Here is a 24,829-nt window from a genome sequence, read left to right on the forward strand (position 1 = left end):
TATATTAGTATCAGGTGAAAATAATGAGTGTATAAAAAAACCTTGACATTACCCCAAAACTTTGTCCTTTAGTCAGTCTGGCTGCCACTTGCACTTTTGTTTCCCCAGTTCTTTCATTTCTCACCATTTTCTTCACGAAAGCTTTTTAAAAAAGGAATTTCTATAAATGTATCAAAATCTTAAATCTTATGTTTTATGAAATATATATACAAAAGGAAGCTTAGAACTAAAATTGAGAAAGGAAATGGTGAATATGTCAAAGCGACAACCACCCGACCATAGAGCAAACAACAGCCGAAGGCAACCAATGGGTCTTCAATGTAGCGAGAATTCCCGCACCCGTAGGTGTCCTTCAGCTGGCCCCTAAAATATGCATTATAGTACAGTGATAATGGACGTCATACTAAACTCCGAATTATACACAAGAAACTAAAATTTAAAATCATACAAGACTAACAAAGGCCAGAGGCTCCTGACTTGGGACAGGCGCAAAATTGCGGCGGGGTTAAACATGTTTATGAGATCTCAACCCTCCCCCTATACCTCTAGCCAATGTAGAAAAGTAAAAGAATAACAATACGCACATTAAAATTCAGTTCAAGAGAAGTCCGAGTCTGATGTCAAAAGATGTAACAAAAGAAAATAAATAAAATGACAATAATACATAAATAACAACAGACTACTAGCAGTTAACTGACATGCCAGCTCCAGACCTCAATTAAACTGATTGAAAGATTATGTCTTCATCATATGAATATCAGGTACAATCCCTCCCGTTAGGGGTTTAGTATCATACTATCATAAAATATATGAGAAGAACATAACCCGTGTCATGCCAACAACTGTTTTTTTAGAAGTAAATGTGTTTAGTTCCGATGTAAAGACCCTATCAGTGAATCAATGTTAAAGCCAAAATATGCAATCTTTAATGACCTGACAACAGTATCGTAACTATATCCCCTTTTAATAAGTCTATTTAAAGGTTTTGTTAGTTTCTGAGGAGAATACTGACATTTTTGTGCTTTATAAAGAATATTTCCATAAAATTTTGGATGTGAAATACCTGAACGTATAAGATGTCTGCATGTTGAGTTATATTTACGAATTATTTCCTTATACCGGTGATAAAATTTAGTAAATGTTTTGACCAGTTTGTGATATCGAAAACCCTGGTGTAATAATTTTTCAGTAATACATAAATTTCTCTCGCTAAAATCTAATACATTGTTACATACACGAGCGAATCGTACAAGTTGAGATATATAAACACCATAAGATGGTGACAAGGGAACGTCACCATCTAAAAATGGATTTCAAAAAACTAGATTTCAAATTAACAAAAATATTTTGTTACTTATATGACAACTACATCGTTATTTGCAAAACAAGGATTAGCAACATATTTCTTTTTATTTTATATTTCAAAATCGAGTATTTCTCTAAACACAACAATAATTAAAAAAATCATTGCAAAGAAAATAAGAAGCAGTTTTATACTTAAATATAATCAATATTAAGAATTCATACAGAAATTGGAAATTTTGAATTGAATTTTTAACTTACATAAATGGTGCTTATAACTTTTACTATAATATATAATGGACATAGAAAAGATATTGTGTATATTCCCTGTAATTTTCTTTTAAGGAATCTAGATAGTTTGTCATTTGAACAACTTTGTGGTGTCAGAAATAAACTAATGTCACTCATATGCAGTTGAAATGATATACAGTACAAACCTGTGCCAGCTAAAATGAAATAAAATGATTCTGCGTTATGACCTTCTCGTAATATAACTTTCTTTGGACCAAGTCTGAAAATAATCATATCTTTTATTTTAAAATCACGTTTGAGAAATTTCAAGCCAAAACATCCCCTTTTATAATCAAAATTATATTTTTTTTTTGTATAAGGAAACTTTTTACTTGATATGATGTTTTGTGACCATCAATCCTTTTTATTTATCAAATCATCGAATTGTATTTGCCTGTGAGCGGAAAAATCCAAGACAAACTACTACTTTTACAGAATAAAAGCCTAAATTAGATAACAGATTAACTAAATTCATACATTCATTTGAATATGCTATCCAAGTGAAAAATGTGGTAAATCAAATGACCTAAAATGACTTAAAACCTTCACTATGAGCTTTGCATCAAAAATATAAAAAAAAAAAAGTCATGGGACTTGCTCGTCTCTTGTACGCGGCCTCTACCCTATCGCCCATCGCCTTACTGCTGTCTTTTAACTTTGTATATTATAGACAAGTACAAGTTTGACATCTGCTTACCTTTTCCGGAGCACCTGAGATCACCCCCCAGTATTTGATGGTGTTCGTGTTGCTTTGTCTTTAGTATCCTATTTTGCATCTTGTGAACTATTATTTATCTGTTTGTATTTTTCTTTTTTAGCCATGGCGTTGTCAGTTTATTTTCGATCAATGAGTTTGAATGTCACTCTCATATCTTTCGTCCCTCTTTTCTCCTCTTTTTTTACCTTTGTAAAAAGTAATGAGTGCTTTCCAGTATTACATCGACATGAAGCCACAATTAAAGATCGAGTCATGATAACCTATCAATGACTATTATTCCTCATGTTTCGTATCTAATAGTATCTACTTTGAAGGACATTTTTTTTATTCCAAGCTGATAGAAAATTACTCATCTCATATGACAACTAATTCTAACCGGTATTTTTAAGAAATATTTTCATGATTGCGTGTTGCGTGAATACCGAATGAAACTATTTTTTTTAGACTCATTAGACTGCATAAGCAACCGTTTACAATCTACTCTTAATCTACTCTACGATTAATATAATAACATTTAATGAAAAACAATGGTTCTATAGCCAAACCTTAAAGGCAGATTACATCTTCATATATTGTATTTGCTCTAACCTATCCAAAAAATATATAAAGTACATACGTTTGATACCATGCGACTTGGCATAGCCGTTCTTGTGTTCGAAGAGGATAATCAGCCAATGATTTTAAAGCTTGTAAACCATGCATAACCTGTTGGTAAAAATTAATCTATGTCATATTCTTATAAAATTGCTCCACGCTCTTGCTCTGTATCTTTAGTTTTTCGACTTTTAAATGATTATTTTGTCTTTCACCATATTTGATTATTTCTAATTTCTGCCTACCACCATATATGAATGAATATATTGGGAAGGTGTCATTCAGACAAAGTACAAGTAAAGACAAAAATATAGATTCTACATACTGGTTAATGTCTTTTGTTCTAGGTCTCTAATTTAACTACATGTACAACTGTACATAAAATTTAAATTACTTTTCTTCGAGAATATTTTTTTCTCTTTTTTTTTAGTCTTATCCACCATGGTTGTGTGTGTTTTTTTGGTTTGGTTTGTTTGTTGTTTTTGGTTTGTTTGGATTTTTTTTAGCGGGAGTCTCATCCATTGTAAATGAGTTCTAAACATACACGAATTATGAAAATGCAATATTCTATTCAAAATTACCAAATATCTCTTAACATTTTGAAAATAGTTAAATATATTACTTGTTTGATCATATCTGGTGACCTGAAGCTGGCTCGCGTTGTCAGTGTTTTTCTATGTTCTACTGTTAAAGATATCTACAATTATAAATACAAAATGCTGTTGTTAGACAAATTATTTACAAACCTCGAAATTTAATAATCGTTTATTTAAAAATAATAATAATCAATTCCTAGAAATCCTTAGTGCTATGCCATTTGTCATCGCTCACATGTCGTCGCTATCTATTTTAGGGACTCTAATATGACGCCCTTTGTTTGTAAAACACATTATAAAACAAGAGTTTTAACGAATAATCATTAAAAAATAAAACAATTTTTTGTCGATTATACGTTGTTGACTCGTAATAAATATAAACCCCGTCCACAGAGGAATTAGCTTCATATATGGTACATGCATTAGTTCAATAATTCTTATAACACTATATAACACAATAATCTCCAAAGACTATATAATCAGATGTGATTTAAAATACCTACAAATGTGGGAGATGAAATCAATATAACCTTTAAACTTACAAATAATTTATTAAGCACAACTTGTTATATTGCACATATTTTGCAACACATGCATTAAATGACCGACAGTAGATTTTGGAGCTTGTTATTTTATAGTTTTAGTATCATAAGCCTGTACTTTGAGTTCCATTTTCTAACAAATCACAATCTTCTAATCACAAGAGGGACATGGGAAATAGGGATCAAAAGTTGAGGGAATACAGGAAAAAGCGTCTTCATATCCACAGTAAAAAAAACTTCATAAAAGTATTCTCTTTAAATTGTTTCTCGTTACTGTAAAACGAATTCAAAGTGATTATGTGTTTAAACTTTAATTACACCATATGATCTGCCTATTCTATTTGTTAAATAATGCATTAACTTGACCAATCATATGCAAAACATCTTGTTACATTAATGACTTTATTTCTCACAAAACTTTGGTCTGCATACAATGTAACAAAACACACCTGTGTTATCCAATACTTGTCATCTCACACTTTAGAGGTGACAAGATATGGCGTTCAAAAAATATTTAATCTCGTTTACAACTTTCTTTTTCAAATTGATCAAATTTAGTTTAATAACAGACCTGCATATTTTTAAATATGAAATGTAACACATACAAAACAGAATAAGTGGTTTTTATTAATTTTTTGTTGAAACAGAGAATTAATTTTCATAAAATGTATAGATATTTGCAATTCTCCTACTACTATTATTGTGTTGGTATAGTTGAAGTGTTTGGTTTTACGACATTATACACATTGAAGAAACTTTTGAGACGGGTATCTATAATGATTATAAAAAAAGAAGATGTCGTATGATTGCCAAAAGGGCAACTGTCCGCAAGAGACCAAAATGACACAGAAATTAACAACTTTAGGTCACCGTACGGCCTTCAACGATCAATGATCAAAGTCCATACCGCATAGCCAGCTTCAAAAGGCCCCGAAATGACAATGTAAAACAATTAGTTTGTTTACACCTTACCTCTTTATTAGCCTTGTAAGCCTGTTTGTCAAACGATAGTCCTTGTTCTACCATAGCCTGTGATGTCTTTGCATTCACCGCTTCTTGTGCTATGTCAACAAAGGATTTCAGTTCTCTTTCTAGCCTTGAGCTTTCGCTGCTACTGCAAATTGTAAAAATAAATGTGTGTCATTTTATATCTGTGCCAAAAAGTATCTTGTTGCATATATATGTATTGAAATAAGTAAATAATTGATTGGCTGTTTTATATGATTAATGCAACTGCCAGCAGTATTGGTTATTTTGTTTGTAGCCAGTTCTTATTGGTGCAGGAAGATGGTTAAACTGAGAAAACCCGCCGACTTAATCGTGAAATCGAACCCACATGTCACGTGGAAAGTTCGATCTCACAACCACAGTTTTACAATAAATACGATGATTCAAAAGCAAGTCTAGAGTCTACACAACATCCAGTTATCAGAGCACCAAGAGCAATACCACAATGATGTACTCTTTAAAACTCAAGAGCAATACCACCTCTGGGCAACAATAAATTTAAAAAAAAAAAAGGGAAAATTGTCTATAACTCATACCCAAAGTACTTTAACTTGAATACCAAAAGGAAATAAACGAAGACAGTTCACGAAAAACTTGCAACCAATAAACTAATTAAATATCACATATAATCTAGCGTCAAGCTGCATAAAGCAGTTTTTAGAACATTCGTAATTGTTTTGATTTTAATTTGTACAAGCGTATAATATGACATTCAACACCACAAATAACCAAACCTCCGCTGTTTTCAACATATAAAATACAATTTCCTTTCATTTGACTATAGAAAATTATAATGTATGATAGATGAGCCTGATTTTGTTTGAAAAGGTATATTTATCATCCTTATATTAAGTACTGTCATTTCTTGACGCAAGGTAACTTCATTCTATTTAATATATTGTTCGCTTATACCTGATTCTAAATGTCCAAAATATCTTAAAGCATCCTTATAAAAACTTTGGAAAGATGTAAAAGTATAACACTGTTACATGTAGGTAAATATCATTGAAAGGTGGTTTTTTTTTTTGGCCTTAATACATCAAAATGGTTGCAATACAGTGATAATATGTACAAATATTCTGCAACAATACTGATATGAAAACAACTTACTCCATGATAAGAAATATCCAGTTTAGTACGATTAAAACTATCCTTCCAAATTTCCTGAAAAAAGCTTTTGCCTGTAAGAGAAAATTGTTTATGGATGAAAACTATGTTTGTAATGTTTTACCATAATAGTTATCAATGTCTTAAGTGTAACGAAATATAACGAAATTACAACAATGCAGGAACTGCTATATCTTCTGGAGCTCCTGAATTCCTCGAAGATTTGAGTTTCAATTTTAGACCTCATTGGTTTAGTTATAAATGTTTGTGCAGTGTTATTTTCAAATGTGTTTGTTCAATTGTTAATTTCTGTTTTCACCCCTTGGTATCATCTTACTTTTTTAATATTGTGCATGTTTTGTTTTTTTTTTTTTTTTATAAAAAAAATAGACTAAAGTTATTGCAATACTGGTATCACTGTCCATAAAAGTTTGTAATAATAAACTATAACAGTAAACATAAGATAAGGTATTGAATAGTTTGATTTGATCAGTTATGCATATCGAAATTTCTTTTAAAATTATTAGCAACAAGTTGGGGGCGACGTTGGTGATACAATGTATGTTATGCCTTAACATATGGTATTGTCACCAGTTTTCTGTGTCTTTCTGTTAACTTTATATTTTCTCGTTATCTTATTGATATTTTCTCTGTTCCTCTTTCATAAAGTTTATGAATTTAAAACATTGTTTTGTTTTTAAATTTTACATTTATTTAGATGAAACTGCATAAATGAATGAAATCCGAACAACTTATTAAATGCAAAAATATGAATAAGTTCTGGTAGACAATTATACAAGCAAATAACAGTGGACATGGCATTTGTTCTACATCGGCAGATAAACAACGTACAGCTTCTCTCACTAATTGCAAACTTTCTTGAATGTGTAATTATTTTCGCATTTATTCAATTATTGAATTGAATTGAATTGAATTTATAGTTAAGATTTCATTTTCATATCATAATTGTTATCAATTTATGATTTAATACACATCGTTTTCATTACATTACAATTACGACTTTTTTATACTGATTCGGAAGCTGTTTTTGTGATTCAAATTCAATTTCATTGTTGAAAGGTGCAAAATTAAAATCCCTTATATAATGTATAAAATTGTTAAATTATCGATCAAGAATAGTAAAGATATTTTTTCTTTATATACAAGTACTTGGCATGTTTGAACTAATTCTGTGTATTTTTAAACAAAATGTAAAGCTTTATTTGTTAACAATAGCTTATTGGTAAAAATGTTATATGATTTCCTTAACAAATTACAATGTATGACTTGGATGAAGAGTTGTCTTATTGGCACTCATACCACATCTTCTATATCTAATCATTATTGTAAAATATATGTCACTACAATAACCAATTTGGCATTGGGTTCTTCGGTATGTGTATAAAGCCTAATCATTGAATAAAAGTCAATATTCAAAGTAATTAACTAAAAACTGATGGTCACTTGTTTACTTATCAACTGCACCACAAAGTTACTATATTTGGACCTGATAACTTTTTTTTTAATCGAGCATCATTAACGAGTCGTTGGGATTTCTCAGTTTTTCATATTCATATTGTCTATGATGATTTTATCGGAAATTCATGTTTGATATGAGACAAAAGAAGCCAAACAAACACAACATAACTGAAAAGAAAAATCACATAGAAAACCATTACATTTTTCATATCATCGTACTCCCTCCTTCTTTCGTGATTATTTGTGTGAAGCATTTTAACTTTATATAAGTTTGAACAACCTTCAAAACATTGACTTTGACTATAAATTCATTACCTAATGAATAGAAAACTCTGTTTAAAGTGCTTTTTAAATAGAAACAGGTAGTCCTTTTGTATGATGATTTTTTTGGCACACCATTTAGTCTCGAATTAATCAATCAACATTCTAGAATTAAAACTTTAATGACAAACTGAATTACTTTCAATAATATCTATTTCAATATTTAGATTCTTTTTTCAACACAAAGTTGAACGCATTTAAACTTGAAAAAAAGGCAAATTATATTTTTGTTATAAAGAGATTTAACTACATAAGTTTGGGGTAATATGTTTTTATTATATGCAGCATGCGTATGTATGTATTTTTACGGCAAACGATATAAAGTGAAATAGTCAGAGGTTTGAAACAATCATGATTGATTGATTTGTGTTTAACGCCATTTTTATTACTTTTGTGCTATTTCGTTGGATCAGTTTTTGATAATGGAGAAAGCTGTAATGCCAGGGAGAACCCTCTTGAAAATAAAAGCCTATTCAAATACATACTAACCTCTCCTGGTTTTGTAAATCTAGATGGCATATTGCTGGTACCAGCTTGTTCGAACAAATGCATTGTTTTCAATAATTGTGTTTTCTTGGGTCTTGCCTGTTTCATGTTGTCAAATTTTTGTTCTATGAAGCTTACATTTTGACGAAGTAGAGCAATCCGCTTAAATTTGTCAACTGGTAACTCTAATTTTCGTGATATTTTTTCTCTCATCTTTTTTATTGCCATCTGTTTAGATAATATAGCCATGGTCAACTCGTCTATATTGTGCACTCGTGATGCCCTGTGTTCAAAGACAGACCATGCCGCCATATTCCAAAGACCTGATAATGAAGCATGTTGTTTCTTTTTCATATATTCTACGAATTGTTTTTCGTCTTTTTCTGATAATCCATTCAAAGTATCCTCAACTTCGTACTGAGATATATTTAGGTGTTTGTAAATGTTTTTCACATGCGCACCTGGGTCTATACGTTGATGTACTGCTGGAGACGTGTGATTTCGGATTCTGACATCTTCTCTGAATTTTTTCCGTAAATTAGCCTCATCATACACTGTTTTCAAGTCATAGCAATCTAAAAAGTTTGGCACTGTAGATGCACGCCGAGCAATTTCTTTTCTTAAGTTGTCTATTTGAGGTGGAATCTTATTAGAATCAGAACTCATAGCTGACGATATGCGATTGTTCAGATAATGGGAACTTTTATGTTGTCTTGACAGTATGCGTTTATGTTTGGTAGACGGTGACACAACACGAACATTCTGCTTTATTCTTGATCTTTTATCAAAAGTCTCTTCGTTACCATCCTTGAATATATCCATTGCTTAACCTTATTAGTAATATATGATTTAAATTTAAAAAAATCTTTACTATGTCCCTGAAAACGAAAGAGGTTAAAATCAATATAACAAGGTCAAGAAAAATTGACAAGATAATATCTTAGTTGGATTATATTGAAATAAATTATTTAAATCAATCTAATAATCCAACTGGCGACATTTATTATAATTTCAATTCGAAAAATTCATTATTAAATTAGACTTATTTATAAAGATAAAAATATGTAACAAAAATTTTTTCTTCAAAGTATGTTCAAAATTGACAAGTGCAATGTCAAAGTGGTAATTAAAAGCATATTTGTTCTATTTCAACTACGACTGCATTCGAAAAGTCTTCGTCCTTTTATAAATCTTTTCAAACTTTGTCACATCTAATGTACTTTTATACTTTGATATACAGTACGAGTTTTTTTCATCATTGTTGAAGGCGGTTTTGCCACCTGAAATTGTTCACATGTTTAACCTTTCTTTTTAAGGGTTGATGGATACCTCATTGTTAGTCATACCACATCTCAATATTTTCATAAGAAAAGCATGGCGTACATTTCGACATCGGTTGGTTACGACAATAACAATACCGGCAGATAAAAAAAAGATTCGAAGGAAACTGCAGTGAGAATTTAATTATATAAAAGAAAAAGGTTCTAATCGCATATAAACCTAATTTTACAAGAGCCTAGTTATAGAAAATGTTTGCTCTGATTAAAAAATATAGCTAGACAAAACACAACATAAGCTTTCATGAGAAACGAATCTTAAAAATACAAATAAACCAAAACGATGAATATATGAAACGCATGAGAAACATAGCATTAACAGTATACAGGTTATAGAAACGTCTTTTGAAATACTAAAAACCCTTTATGCAACGTTCTACTCAACAAACATACATTCGGTTTTGTCATGCACACAAAATGCACACGATTCGCTCAATTGTATAATTTATTGTTTTGTGTGCGTTAGGGGAGGTACAAATACATAAAATATATACTTATAATATTGATGCTTATTATTGAATTAATGTTTTCGTATCTTAAATAAACATTTTTGAAATTAACTATTTATTTAGACCTGGAGTTATATATCAGACTTCTTCAGACCCGAAATCGTAACCTATTATACGAATGCAACATAAAGCATGTCAACTATGAGTATTATTTACTTCAAATTTTCACATTAATTTCTTTTCATTTTCTTAAAGTGATAATCATACGTCTTGGGGATTTAAACTACTTGTTTGATGGAAGGTAAAAAAAAACGAAGATATAATTATTAAGCGTGGTGCATTTAGATCTAGCCGTTGATAATGTTTAGAAGGGATTTAAATTTAACAGGGTTATTTAACAAACGGAGTAATGTGACCTGATAAACATGCTGTTCACTTCTCAATTTCCCTTTTCTGTGTAAACTAGGTTTTTTTATCGGATAGAATTTGTCGAAGATTGAATCTTTCTTTACAACGAATTTCGTCATCTCAACAGAAAAAAAGATTTTCAAAATTTCTTTGACGACTTCTGTATATATAAAGTTTAGGTAGGTTCTGAGTTTAGATATTAATGAAAGTCAATAAGACGACAATAAAAAAAACACAAAACATATTTATATTTGCACATTTATTTTTGAAATGACCACAATGAGAAAAGTCTCATGCAATTCTACAAAACTGAGATATGTATACACCATATGCTGGGGTATATTGGATATCACTTCTCAGTTATGATAAGTTTTAAGAGTACGTTTACTGAAATTATCGCCTTTGTAATGGTTTTTAGTTTTATGAGATCCATGGCATCAGTTTGGAAACCCCCTAGTATTGAGGCAGAATTAGTTGTCGCTGTAGTATCTTACAGCAGAATGCATTGAGTGCGTAGGTAAAGGTAGAATATTTGGTTAGCTTGTTGCTAGCTGAACCGTGAAGTCATTATTAGGTTAGGTATACTGCCCTCCTTTCGAAGTAGTCTAGTTCTACAGATAGACATATTGGTTATCTGTCGGACTAACAGAGAGATTGTTATCTGTCGAACTAACAGAGAGAGGGTTACCGTAGTTTGGTTATCTGTCGGAATAACAGAGAGAGGGTTACCGTAGTTTGGTTATCTGTCGGACTAACAGAGAGAGGGTTACCGTAGTTAACACTCAATGCATTCTGTTGTTACTGCTTTGTCACAGCTACACATAAGATGTAATTACTCACTTATTGAGTAAAGAAACATCATCAATATATTTGAAAATGAAATAACAAGACTTGGCTTGATTTATTTTCTTGTTCGCCAATATCAAATCACATTACTCTACATTATTGATGTCATTAAAACAAAAATATCATTGTTGTACGCTATATTTACATGTACATTTTCTTGAATGGTTGATTAATTTGTTGTTGCTTGTTTAACCAACAATGACAATTATTTCAGGCATATATTAGGACGAGAACAATTCATTTTTAACAATAACCAGACATATAAAAGGAAGGTTCTGAAAAGTAGGCCGTTCGACTGAATTGCCATTGGAAAAGGTAGGTTGAGAATTGTTAAAGAAAAATGTTTAGTTTTGCCACCAACGTACCCTTCAAATCGCAAGGTACAATAGCATGTTCTGCAGACATTGGTCAAATATACGGTGATGTGTTTTTCTTCAAATGTTGACTAAAAGTTTGTTTAGGGCTTGAATCATCTTGCTTTCAATGCTTAAAGTCATAAGAAACCTCAAATCAAACAAAATAATGCATATGTTTTTTATAACTCAATGGATAGTTTTCATTATAAAACTTATGTACATATACTTTTTTCTGAAGAAAATTCTTTAATTTATCCATATTTAGAAGAAGTTTACTTTATTTTAATTGCTTGCTTCCAGCAACCAATTCCCCCGACATATTTTCCGTATGCAAAGTGACCTCAGTGTGACCCATCTCGTAAAAATCCGGTGATCACAATACGCATGGATGTCCTTAAAATAAACTTTTATCTGAATTCACATGTGAAACAAGTGCTCTCTTTCCATGCTTTTTTGTTTATTTTTTGTCGATTGTTGACAAACAGGTGACCATCGTTAAACTTCGGCTTCAAAACACGAACTTTAATTACCTGACATATTTACACAACAACACTGACCGATTGAAAAAAGAAATTGACGATTATACGAAATTTACACGAAAAAAATGAAAAATTCGTGCACAGAAGACTAAGTTTATGATGTGTGTATGCATTGGTTCAAGAATTGGAAGAACATAATTTTTCACCGGTCACTCGTTTCTTATGACTTTAACAACAATAACTTCCAAATAAGTCTCATTTTGAGGTCTTTCCATTAATCCATTTTGTAATAAGATTATTGAACAAGGACTAAGTTGCATAACTAGTATAGTATCTACAATAATCATATTAGGTATGTAATAAAACAGAAAATTGTGTATCATTTAAATAATAAACAAAGCAAATTGCGTTGTTAAACACCTATAATACGTTTCAATATTAAATTCAAAAGATTAACGTAAAATTATTATATAATAATTGGTCCTTTTTATGAAACTAAATCCGTCTAATCCTTTTTATAACAATAAATCACCTATTATGATATATTAGTAAAAGGTTTTAATTCCTTTGTCAATTGACATATACATGCATATATCACTATAGTTTAAAATACTTGAAACGGATTTTTCCATTGACTTTATAAAATAAAGAAAGCTTCAAATACATTTATGTTGGCTTTACAAACTATTTTTGTTTTTGACAAAACGCGTAGTAATTGATATTATTTTGTCAATTCAGGAATTGGATGTTGGTGGAAGATTTTTTTTTTTTTGGGGGGGGGGCTGATTTGGAGTTTGACATTTAGTTTTGAATCCTCATTATAAACTTGTCAAGGTTTTGACGACCTCTAGTAAGTAACAAGCTAATGTCTCGAGTAGTGATATGCGTACCTTTATTGTACAGACCTATAAATCTGCATATTTCAGCTGCACCTGAAATCGTATTCTGCGTGAGGGAACAATCTTTAAACTGTCCATATAGTGTCTAGTGGCTAATAGTTTACAATATCTTTAAACAAAAATGTTATTCAATCTAATAAATTGTTCTGTGTGTTATCCATGAACAAAATATTAGCTGCTTTGTTTCAGGAGCTAACGAGAAATAAACTCGGTTAGTTCAAAATTTGGTAAAAGTAACCAATATAAATATTAAAAGAATTGGTATGATAGCCAATGACACACCTCTCCACCAGAGAAAAAGAAGTAAGGAGCTATAGATAAAAGTACTCCCGTAACAATGGGCAAATACGCGTTCTGCATCAAAATCTATCTAAAAAAGTAACGAATTGACAAATGAAAAGTTATTCTAAAGCCAAAACGTATGGCCTGATTTATGTTATTCTATTATAAATGAAAAAATAATTATGATGCACAGAAACAAACGAAAACCACTGATTTACAGGTGTCTGGCTAGGGAGAGATACATTCATAATGCGGCTGAGTTAAACATGTTAGCTGGTATCAAACCCTCTTCTTAACTTCGGAGAGTGGTGCTACAGCACGAAACCAGAAATTAACTGTACAAAACAACAATTGCAACACATTTTATATAAACAACAACAAACATCAACCACTGAATTACAGAGTTCAAACTTAAGACAGTCATGCAAGTGAAGTACGATTAAGAGTAAAAAGATAGGCAACTTAAAATAAGGGTAAGAGTAGGCTAATCCATGAGTCACTAAAAATCGGAGTGATATATCATCTTAGTAACACTTAAGTTAAATATAAAGTACCAAATTTATTTGAAGTTTTCAATCAACTTTGGTATATATCATATGTCAATGTTGAAGTTGTACCCTACATAAATTAAAAATACCAAAACTATATTTTTAAACACAAATATTTCAAAAACATAATATTATTACAATACCCGAAACAATGTTGAGAGATTACTTTTTCATTCATAATTTATAGTCATTTATACGTGATGTTTAGAGCAATTTTCATAACAGCTAATAATACAAAGAAAGAAATCAGAAACAAATCTGTTTTGAAACAAATTGATCTCAAAAATACAGTTTAAACTGAACGAGCGTTCTGATCAAAATGTATGATAAAATGTCTGCTGTCGTCTGCTCAATATTAAGGTCTGAAGCGAAAGTTGTTTCCAGTCGTTCTATGTGTTGATGTTGTCAGATTTTATGAACTTCTCCTTTTTGAATTTAACACTTACTTCATACATGTACATGTGATATATTTCATATTGCTTTAATCTAAGTTTTAGTTTTTGTATTGGTTATATTTTAAACCACTTGACTGAAACACAAACACTCTAAGTGGGATTCAGAAAATTTGGATAAAAATCGAATTTCTTTTATTATATTGAACTAAAATTAAACTTTAAATGCAAAAGACCCCTAAATGGCTAACAGATACAATTGCTATCGATAAAATTGAGAATGGAAATGGGGAATGTATCAAAGATAACAACCTGACCATAGAAAAAAACAACATATAGAGAATAGTCCATGATTATACATGTACATGATATTAAAGAATTCATGAAATTTTCACCTATTCTGTCAGTTGAATGGACTACATTGTAGAATGAGATAAGTTATAGAGAGTAAAAAACATAAAGGTTTTTTCCAACAGGTGTGGTGTAAATTAAATCAGTTGTATTTTATGGCTGACATATTTATGTATATACATTTGTACATGTACATCATTTTGTACATGTATGTAGATCATTGGCTTTTCAACGCATTGATATTTTTCAATGCCGATTATCTATTTATTGTTCTATTGTTGGTATTTTTCAGCTTCCTAAAACAGTTTTCATACAACATGAACGCAAGCTTGAAAGGGTGTCCTCACACATTTTGACGTGGCTGCAAAAATTTTGGTTGACATATGTGTCCTCTTCTCATCAGTTATTGTGCTATTAAGAATGCATTCTGGCGTCACAATTTCATTTGAAAAAGCGAAGTACAAATTCAAATGACATACGAAAACATATGATCTGACCATATACAAATGTACATGTACATGTATGAGGGTAGTAATGGGGTACCTTATTGAAGATTTCTTGCCAAATGAAAACAACTGTAATTTTTAGACATGAGGATAAAATGTACACTTTTTTCAGAAGATAAAAAAATCAGCTGAATTTTGACAAATCATGCTATATGTTTTCCAAAAATAACAGTAATGATAATTATTTGAGAATCACCTTCAGAATATTTTCACTAATCACAGCAAGTTAAATTTAAACTAATTTGAAGCTAAGGGTAGCGGAGAATGACTGTTTGACACCTGACAGTAAATTTAAGGGCATTACCACCCTCATGTATGTACATGTTATCAGCTTTTCTTCATATAACCATTTAATGTAAATGTGTTTGTGCGAATAAAATATTGTCTATTGTCTATAAGCCAGTGAGCCCCGATGAACTTTATGGCGAGCGAGTGTAGCTAATGAGCTAATGTGAATCAAATTGTGTCCTCGGTGGGGGATATATAAGGGATCTATATGAAGAAAACCTGATTATCTGTTTATCATTCTATGGCCGTGTTCACACCAAACGCCATGTACAGTAAACTTGTTTACCATTAGTTTAATGTACTGGACATTGGTTTCACATAAAATTTGGTCACATCTATACACCTTGTTCAATTACCTGTACATAAGATTTGTTCACACTTGTAAACTCTATGTCAATTAAATGTTCATTACGTAGAACCGAATGCAAAGTTTTCGGACAACTTTTCTAGCAGTAAGGGAACGACCATTTGACCTCAAATCGGGGGGGGGGGGGGGGGGGGGGGGTGAGTATCGATGGAAATATTCCGAACCCCAATTGGATAAAAAAAAAAAAAGGTCCTACAGATGATACAAAAATACTCTAAATCTTCCCCATACATTACAGTGTTAAATGTTGAAAACAAAATTGATTACCAGCATCAGAAAAAAAAACCGGAATAAAATGTTTGTATTATATTGAAATATCTTAAATTAAAATAATTTTCATTCCATTCATTGAATACACATAAATGTTAGGTATATATTAAGTCAAAAGAGGAAAGTACTTGTTATGTACAATTTTTTTTTTAAATATGTTTTTGCTTTTATCAAATATGATAAAGTTTATGTTCTCTGTTCCTTTCGTTTTATATATTTTTCTCAGTTGATTCCTATCAAATAAACAAAATTACGTATTCCATTAAGATTTGAAATTAAAACTGTTGAAGAATAATAACTTTTTGAAAAAATTACGTTTCGAACATTACCCTGAATTTTTCACCATTCCATACTTAATTTATCATATTCAACTTACCTCAATTTTAACACTACATCCCAAAAACAGCAAATCAATATCCTTTAACACGTGTTTCTTATAATAAAAATCCAAATAAAATACTATTGAAAACACATGTCATCGTTCTATCATAACAGTACAAAAAAATGTCTTAATTTAACTATTATTGTACACCGAGAAAATTCATAAAGAAAGCATTTTCTATAAGAAGTTTAATCAATGTGTGAATACATTCTATACACAAGGGTATTAACGTTTATTTTTCAACATTGACAACGAAATACCGTCGATTTTTTTATAACAATACAATAGAATTTAAGTCATATAAACATAATGAATGAAACCAATGGTGGACTTTTATTAAGTAATTAAGAAATCGAGGTTTACAGAAGATTATCTCAGATTTAAAGACCATAAAAGAGAGATTTAAATAGGCACTATTTTAAGAGTAAAGACGTTTTCTATTTTCCTGTCGTTAAAAATTCTGGTCATATCGAGAGAGGATTACTAAATTTATAAATTATAGCCTTGCTCGTGTATTAATTATTACTACAAGTATTTTGTGGTTGTCTCAATAATAGTTTAAGACGATTGGTTATAAAAGTGAAACATAGGTATTTGAAAGAGAGTGCACTAACTATGCGTATAATTTTTATACTTTTCTACTGTTTACATACATGTAGGTATTGAACAACACAAATCATGTGATTTATGTATAATTCAAATAAATATTCTTAAATTTATCTGCTAGACTGTTAGCCAGCTCTTTTAAAATGTTCGGAAAAATTTCAACAAAAAGACAAACATGGAAATGGGGAATGTGTCAAAGCGACAACAACCCGACCATAGAGCAGACAACAGCCGAAGGCCACCAATGTTTCTTCAATGTAGCGAGAAACTCCCGCAGATTATAAATAAATCTCGAATTTGCAATTCAATAACATTACAGTTAATTTCTTCTGCGAACTATAATCTTGTACATGGTCTGATATGGTCAAGCCAAATTCACTTCTAGGATTTTTTTATCATTACAGAATCCGCCAAAAGTATTATTGTATTATAAGGACAATGCGCATATGATAGTAGTACGACATTGATCATATCTGGCATATATGAAATAGGGATTATTTTTTTCAGTTGATATTGGTAGAACTTCTTGCGTATTCGGGTAATTATTCCTCCTTGTGTCATGGTTTAAATTGGCGCATTTTCATTATTTTCTTATTAGTTGTTTTTATTTATTTAGATGTTCCGTTAAAATGTCGTCATTCTGATTTATGTTCAGAAATGTAATTTGTGCTTTTATTCTGCCAAATTCTCCTACGATATGTTAATTCAAAGGAAGAATATTTTATATGGATAAAAACAAATGTTTTGTATTTTTATCGAGTTGTCCATTTTTATGCAAAAGTCTCTCATAACTCTTTTGAGAGTGCCCTCGAATGTTTTTAATTTTGTTTTGTACTTTTAATTAAAACATGTTGTATATATTGTATTCATGTTTGTATTGTACATGTAGAGAGGTGAGACTATAATAAAAAAAAATGATTTGATTTGATTTGTCAAATAGTCAATACTCTGTATAGTAATGCTGATTGTCGTTCTAGGGTTTAAGGTGTTAATCAGCTTATTATCTATACGGACAATTAAGCTTATATTATGTGAATTGAAGGCGTCATAACTGGTAACAATCTCTTTCTGTTTTGGCATATTTGACAACATATTATTACTTTTTGCTTAATGGTTTGTTATAAAAATAATTGAAAGGAATTAATATAGTACATGACCCCCCTTAATTGTAACAGGTGATTTAAAGTAAAATGTTTCGTCGACTTCGATATTCTGTACATTGTTATCACTTTTCGTCAATTGGAATAAATTAAATTATAAACGGTTTCAACGTTTCTGATGGAAGCAAACTCATAAAATTTCTACGAAACACACGAAATTTACAAATTTCACAATTTTTTATTAACTCCGGCGCATTTTGTTTGTGTCTGTCCTAAGTGAAGTCAGGTATCTGTTATTAGTTTAGTGGTTGTCGTTGGTTCGTGTCTGTCATACATTTTTCGTATATTGTTTTGTTGTTAATTAGGCCGTTAGTTTTCACGATTGAATTGTTTTTTCAAGGTCGGGCCTTTTATAGTCTACCATTATACAGTAAGTGGGGTTTTTTTTCATAGGTGGCTTATAGTTGCTTTATTTACTTCATTTGAATTGTGGTGGATGGTTGTCTTATTAGCAATCATACGTATACACGTTAATCTCCTTATTTTCACAAAGTTGGAATATAGTTGGAATATATATTTGTTTTTATGAAACGTCCACACAGTATTTATCTTAAGACCAACTAACAGACAAATTAATGTCAAACCTGACCATTATCAAACACAGATCACAAGTCAACGTAATAAAATTGACGTCTAAAAATCAGCACACGTCAAAAAATATATTCATGATATATATGAACCTGTAAGAGCAGTTACAAAATCTTGTTAATTCTTGTTTTACACGAGTTTATAAAACTTGTCTAAATATATTACATATGTCATTTTGCCATTCGCACTAAAAAGCGCACTCATCGCTTTCAATATCGATCCAAAATAGGCATGGCTATAGGAAAAAAACATTATTAAGTCTTTTCCCGTTTATTTACTCGGCGAGTGGCCGCATCCAAGAAAAGCAATGATTCTTAAAGCCTTTTATCAAAGGTTACCAAATGTACCAGTTGGTTCAGTTTGGTCAAGTTATTTCAGAATTACGTTAATATAGAAACAGGCAGCTTCGTCGTCAGCAATAAGAGAAAACCAGTCAATATCCGTATCAAGTCAAATAAAAACTTACGAAATAAAAATACACAGAAATACAATGTTAAAAAATCTTACCGTACTTGATAATTAACACAGTTATTTCAAAATTACCTTACATTAGAAACAGGCAGCTTCATCGTCAGCAGATTGAGAAAACCAGTCAATTTCCGTATCAAGTCTTATAAAAACTTACGAAATATTTAAGATACGAAGAAATACAATTGTAAAAAAAATCTTACCTTACTTGATAATTAACACAGGAAAAATATTCAAATTTATATTCAATTAAAATAAAACTTTTTTAAACTTTGATTTTGATAACAATTGCTATTCCTTTCTAATATAAAACCACGCGAAATCTCACATTCCTTAGTCTCAGTATTGGTATTACTATTAAGTCAATACGAATTTAACAATATTTCGTGGTTTAGTTCAGTTATTTGTATATATATATTAATTTGCAATCGATTTGAAATCATTTTTGTATAGAAAGTAAAATGGTTTAATCGACCAGCTTTATTCCAATGTCATAGAACAAACAATACCGGGACAATATATTTCAAAAATTGAAAGCGACCATCGACTATTTTATTCGATTTAACATAATGGAAGAGGACGTTTTTCATCTATATCTTCAATTCACCATGATAATTGCATCTCGAAACAAACAAAGAAAGAAAAAAATATATATCATTTTCATTTTTAAAACTATATTCTGTACACGCATTGTAAGGATAATTCATATAGTTCCCATGATTTCAGAATTAGTCTTATATCGATTAAAAAGGAAAAGTAGCCTGTAGAAACGGTATCTTTTAATACAACTTTCTTTTTTTTAAATTCACAGAAAAAGATAATCTCTACCGAGGATTAAAATTTGAAATTACACTAAAATTATTTAAAACAAAAACAAGCAGCGCAGATACCATAACAATAGATATACATATAAACATTCAATTCACCAAGATAATTGCATCTCGAAACAAACAAAGAAAGAAAAAAATATATATTATTTTCATTTTTAAAACTATATTCTGTACACGCATTGTAAAGATAATTCATATAGTTCCCATGATTTCAAAATTAGTCTCATATCGATTAAAAAGGAAAAGTAGCCTGTAGGAACAGTATCTTTTAATACAACTTTCTTTTTATTTTAAATTCACAGAAAAAGATAATCTCTACCGAGGATTAAAATTTGAAATTACACTCAAATTATCAGTTAAAACAAAAACAAGCAACGCAGATACCATAACAATAGATATACATATAAACACACGAGTTGTACAAATATTTAGATTTTTTCATTCGACTTTTACAACATACTGCGTTAGTTAATATTTGTTCTTCCCTCGACGGGGCTCGAACCCGGCTTTTTTTAAATCTTGACAACGGGAGAGATCCGTTTGCGCCAAAAATGTGTCCTTTTGCGCCACATCTTTTTTCTACAATGCTACGTTTGCGCCGCCTGTTTTAAAATTACATGGTATCATTTGCGCCAAAAATAAAACATATGATTGCGCCAATTACTAGACGAAAAATGACTTCTCTCCACCTTTATTCGGACTTGGAACCGGCAGTTTACACGGCAAATGTTTCCGTTTCTGAAACATACTTTCTTCTTACTACTGCTGCATGGGTACTTCCTAATTGATTGTATGTAGTAGCTTTTAAGTTCACTTTATTGTTCAAAAAGACAAACATTGAAGGATGAAATGCATAAAACAGTTCATAATAATTCCCCGTGAAATGCTTCTGCCCCATTACTAGTACATCTTGAGGTAGATGGAGTTTCAGTCCATACGGATGGTGAGAGCAAAGCACTGTGTCATCAACGTATGTGGCTAAAACATAATCATAAAAGCTTATATTTTCTTCTCTTTTGGCATATCTTGTATTAAATATATTCAGCAAAGTGATAAGTTTTCTTCTCTCTTTGTACATGGATTGCATGTCTACTGCATTTCAAGTCATTTCTCTCCAAATGCTCATCTTCATGGTGAAATATCTCCGATCATATGATACGTTTTAAGCATAAAATAAGAATAAATATTAATCATTAATATTTATGATAGATATGTGTACAGGTAAATTGGCGCAAATGGGTTCCGAATATTGGCGCAAATGATACATTTGGAAAACAAAATTTGGCGCAAATGATACCCCTGAAAAACAGTAATTGGCGCAAAAGGACTGCCGCCTTGACAACACCGCCATCACGGAGGCTATCTCTATGAAACATAAGTTAGGTAAAATTTGTGGGGTCTTCAATAAAAACGTGACCAATCCAATTCTATTTTCTGGCTTGGATTTCCGTATTTCTCGTATGCGAGATATAGTCGGTTGAAAATCATTAAATTTTGTGTGTAGAAGTATTGAACTTTATATTGAAGGAGCTGATAAATAAAACAAAATGTTCTTTAAGAGAAATCTTAAAAGGGTTATTCCGACCGAATTTTTTAATCTGAATTCATGTCTTATTGTTAAAGATCGCGTGTAATTAGATTTGTTTTGTTAGATTGCTGTCTCGTTGATATATTTTCCACATCTTCTTTAATCCTAACATGGACTTAATAACCTCCTTGATCATAGATAGTAAAAACATATGACTATTCATTAAGGCGATTCAGATTTCCATATTATTTTTAACAATTGGCATTTTATAAGAAGTGGATATTTTTGGTGCCTGTTCATAGTTTGTTGTAACATAACCTTTTAGGTTACATTACATTATTAAAGAGTCAATTTAAACTTTAACTTAATTCGTTTAAAAAATCAAATTTCCAATCATTGCTGAAAATCATTGAACTAGTAGTCAAAATGAATAGTTTTACACTGAAAAGTTAATAACCATAAATGTTGAAATTCCGAAAATAAGATTAAATACTACTATAATTATTTTCCTTAAAGGTTAACATGGTTCAACATAAGGCATATCCGAATAAATCAGATCATCAGAGAAACTAGTAAACATTTCATTACAGTTAATCTGGACAGGAATTAACATGCAGTTTGCAAAATACTACTTTGAAAACCTTGTTCATAGAATCTATTTATCTCTTCACTAACTTTTGTTCTCAATCCGAAGAACAACAAATAACTCATATCGCATTTTAACTGATGAAGATTTATAGCTTTGACTTCATTTTAATATTTGAAACCATAATCCCGATACGGGCGAGAGATGCGTTCAGGAGACGTTGGAAAATCTATTTAACTTGGATTAGTTGATAGCTGTCTATGCGGTATTAACTTTGCTCATATTGAAGGCAGTACTGTGACATATAGCTGTTAATTTCCGTGTCATTTGGTCTCTTAGTTTGATTTAAACAATATTTTATTTTCAAAAGTGTATAAAATACAATTATACCATACAAAGAGTAGGAATTTGGAAACAAGAAGAACTTATATTAATCCGTCTCCCTTTATTAAATTTGGTCTCTTGTGAAGAGTTTCTCATTGGCAAACATTACACATATTCTTTTATTATATATTAAGTAACGAATAGCATTGTTTCTGTCTTACATTAACACATCATAGGAAGTTGCCTGTTTCTAGAATAGCGTCCGCATTTTTGCGCCTGTCCCAAGTCAGGAGACGCTGGCCTTTGTAAGTTCTGTATGTTGTTTTCTCTGATTATTTTAGTTCATTCAATTGTTTTGGAGTTTAATGTGACGTCTATTTTTACTAGTACACAATTTTTTTAGGGGCCAGCTGAGGACCACCTCCGGGTGTGGGATTTTCTCGCAGCGTTGAAACCCCATTTTTGGCCTTCGGCAGCTGTCTGCTCTATGGTCAAGTTGTTTACTCATTGACATATTCCCCATTTCTATACTCAATTTGATTCATCAAATACAACCAGACACGAACACAAATGTGACATAATCTAGTCTTACATTAGGTCAAAGGTTCATGTACGCTAGAGACAAAACAATTGATCTAACCTACTATAATTATATTTTATAAGCAGAAACAGAACGATTTATCGGATGACATTTTAATAGTTTGTGTACCTTTAAATATTGTATCATCTTACCCAGTCCTTTAAACTTAGATAATATGAACTTTTTTCTTGACTTGGGGTGATCTAAATTAGACATACTGATATAGTTCCATTCGCCACCTTAAACATATTATATATACATACATATAAAGTTCCAACCGCCCTTTTAGACATATATAGACAAACATATGTATAGAATTCTTCAATCACCAAAAAATTAAAACAATTTAGAGGCTTGCATTGACATAGTTCAAATATATACTGTCTTACGGGTTACATCATGTGAATGTTGCAACGTCCGATTCTTTGAGTTATATAATGCTATGGATATCTATCAAAATTGAAACATATTAACAACACTTTAACATAACAACTAATTATCTAGTCTTAAGACACAGTTCAAATATATATACGATATATGTAGAATGTACAATGTACAAACAAATTCTTATCAATGTTTAGGTGGAAAGGGTTTAGAAGGGAAGTCAACTCGGTGTACTTGATTTACTATAATCGAGTACTCGTCATATTTACCGATCGATATTCCAGTACTCGAGTACTCTTTGACATCCTTACTATTTACACTTATATAACCTAACACAATTTCTTTAACTTTTAAAAGTTGTCTACCTGTTTAATTCCCCGTTTCCTTGTTGTCAGTTTCAAAAGGTTAAATTAAAACAATATGATGATGGTGTTTATTCAAAAGTTGATAAACTAAACATTTACTTTCATATACTCGGAAGTGAAACAGATAATCTTGTGTACACTTTTACAAAGACGATTCGGTTTCTATCACGTAACGCACAAAACAACCCGAATATTTAATCATTCATGTCATGGTGTCGTATGAAATATAGACAGTGAAATCCTCGGGTTGTAAGTATTGGTTTAACACGGTTACATTACACTAAGAGCAAACATGTTTGACGTTGAAATTGAATACAAAATGTCCAGATGATCGCATTTGTTTTGACCATCGCTAACAGAAAACTTGGTTTGCCTCAAATCTAGGGAAAACTTTCGATTTCGATTGGAATTGATAAGAACGTTAGATATGTACATAATTAAGAATTATGACCGAATATCCAATCTTATTTAAATTGGAAATATTAGACTTTTTGTGAGATGTTTATAGTCAAATTATTTGACAATAGACTTGTATGAATGGCTATCAAATATTCGGCTTTGAGACTTCCAAATGAAGGTAAAATCCAGAGAAGCACTTTCGAGATACATGTAATTGACAGTACTTGAAAATAAATTAAAAATCGTCATTCATGCAGTTACTCATAATAACAGACGTCACCATTTTTGTAGATCTTGTATTTTTGATCGTTTACTTTTGATTGTTTTAACATTTCTGTTCCTGTTTTCGAAACAATAGTAAAATAATCGAAATTTCAGGGCAATCATTAATGTAGGAGTTTTCCAAT

At 30.8% G+C, this 24,829-nt stretch overlaps 1 protein-coding gene across 5 annotated transcripts in view; it reads right to left on the reverse strand.

The window, feature by feature from the left end:
• LOC139485392 (uncharacterized) overlaps nt 1–16,803 on the reverse strand; it is a 31,067-nt gene extending 14,264 nt beyond the window's left edge. For all 5 annotated transcript variants that reach the window (XM_071269846.1, XM_071269847.1, XM_071269845.1 and 2 more), the window contains exons 1-8: nt 16,599–16,803; nt 8,448–9,322; nt 6,162–6,232; nt 5,016–5,157; nt 3,528–3,602; nt 2,928–3,016; nt 1,740–1,813; nt 53–141 (exon numbers count right to left, since the gene is read on the reverse strand). In XM_071269846.1, the coding sequence (XP_071125947.1) occupies nt 53–141; nt 1,740–1,813; nt 2,928–3,016; nt 3,528–3,602; nt 5,016–5,157; nt 6,162–6,232; nt 8,448–9,266 (1,359 nt within the window). In that variant the 5' untranslated portion in view covers nt 9,267–9,322; nt 16,599–16,803. The remainder of the gene's footprint in view (nt 1–52; nt 142–1,739; nt 1,814–2,927; nt 3,017–3,527; nt 3,603–5,015; nt 5,158–6,161; nt 6,233–8,447; nt 9,323–16,598) is intronic.
• Nucleotides 16,804–24,829: the final 8,026 nt, after the last annotated feature.

Source organism: Mytilus edulis, chromosome 8, assembly GCF_963676685.1.
Source record: "Mytilus edulis chromosome 8, xbMytEdul2.2, whole genome shotgun sequence".
Taxonomy (NCBI): Eukaryota; Metazoa; Mollusca; class Bivalvia; order Mytilida; family Mytilidae; genus Mytilus; species Mytilus edulis.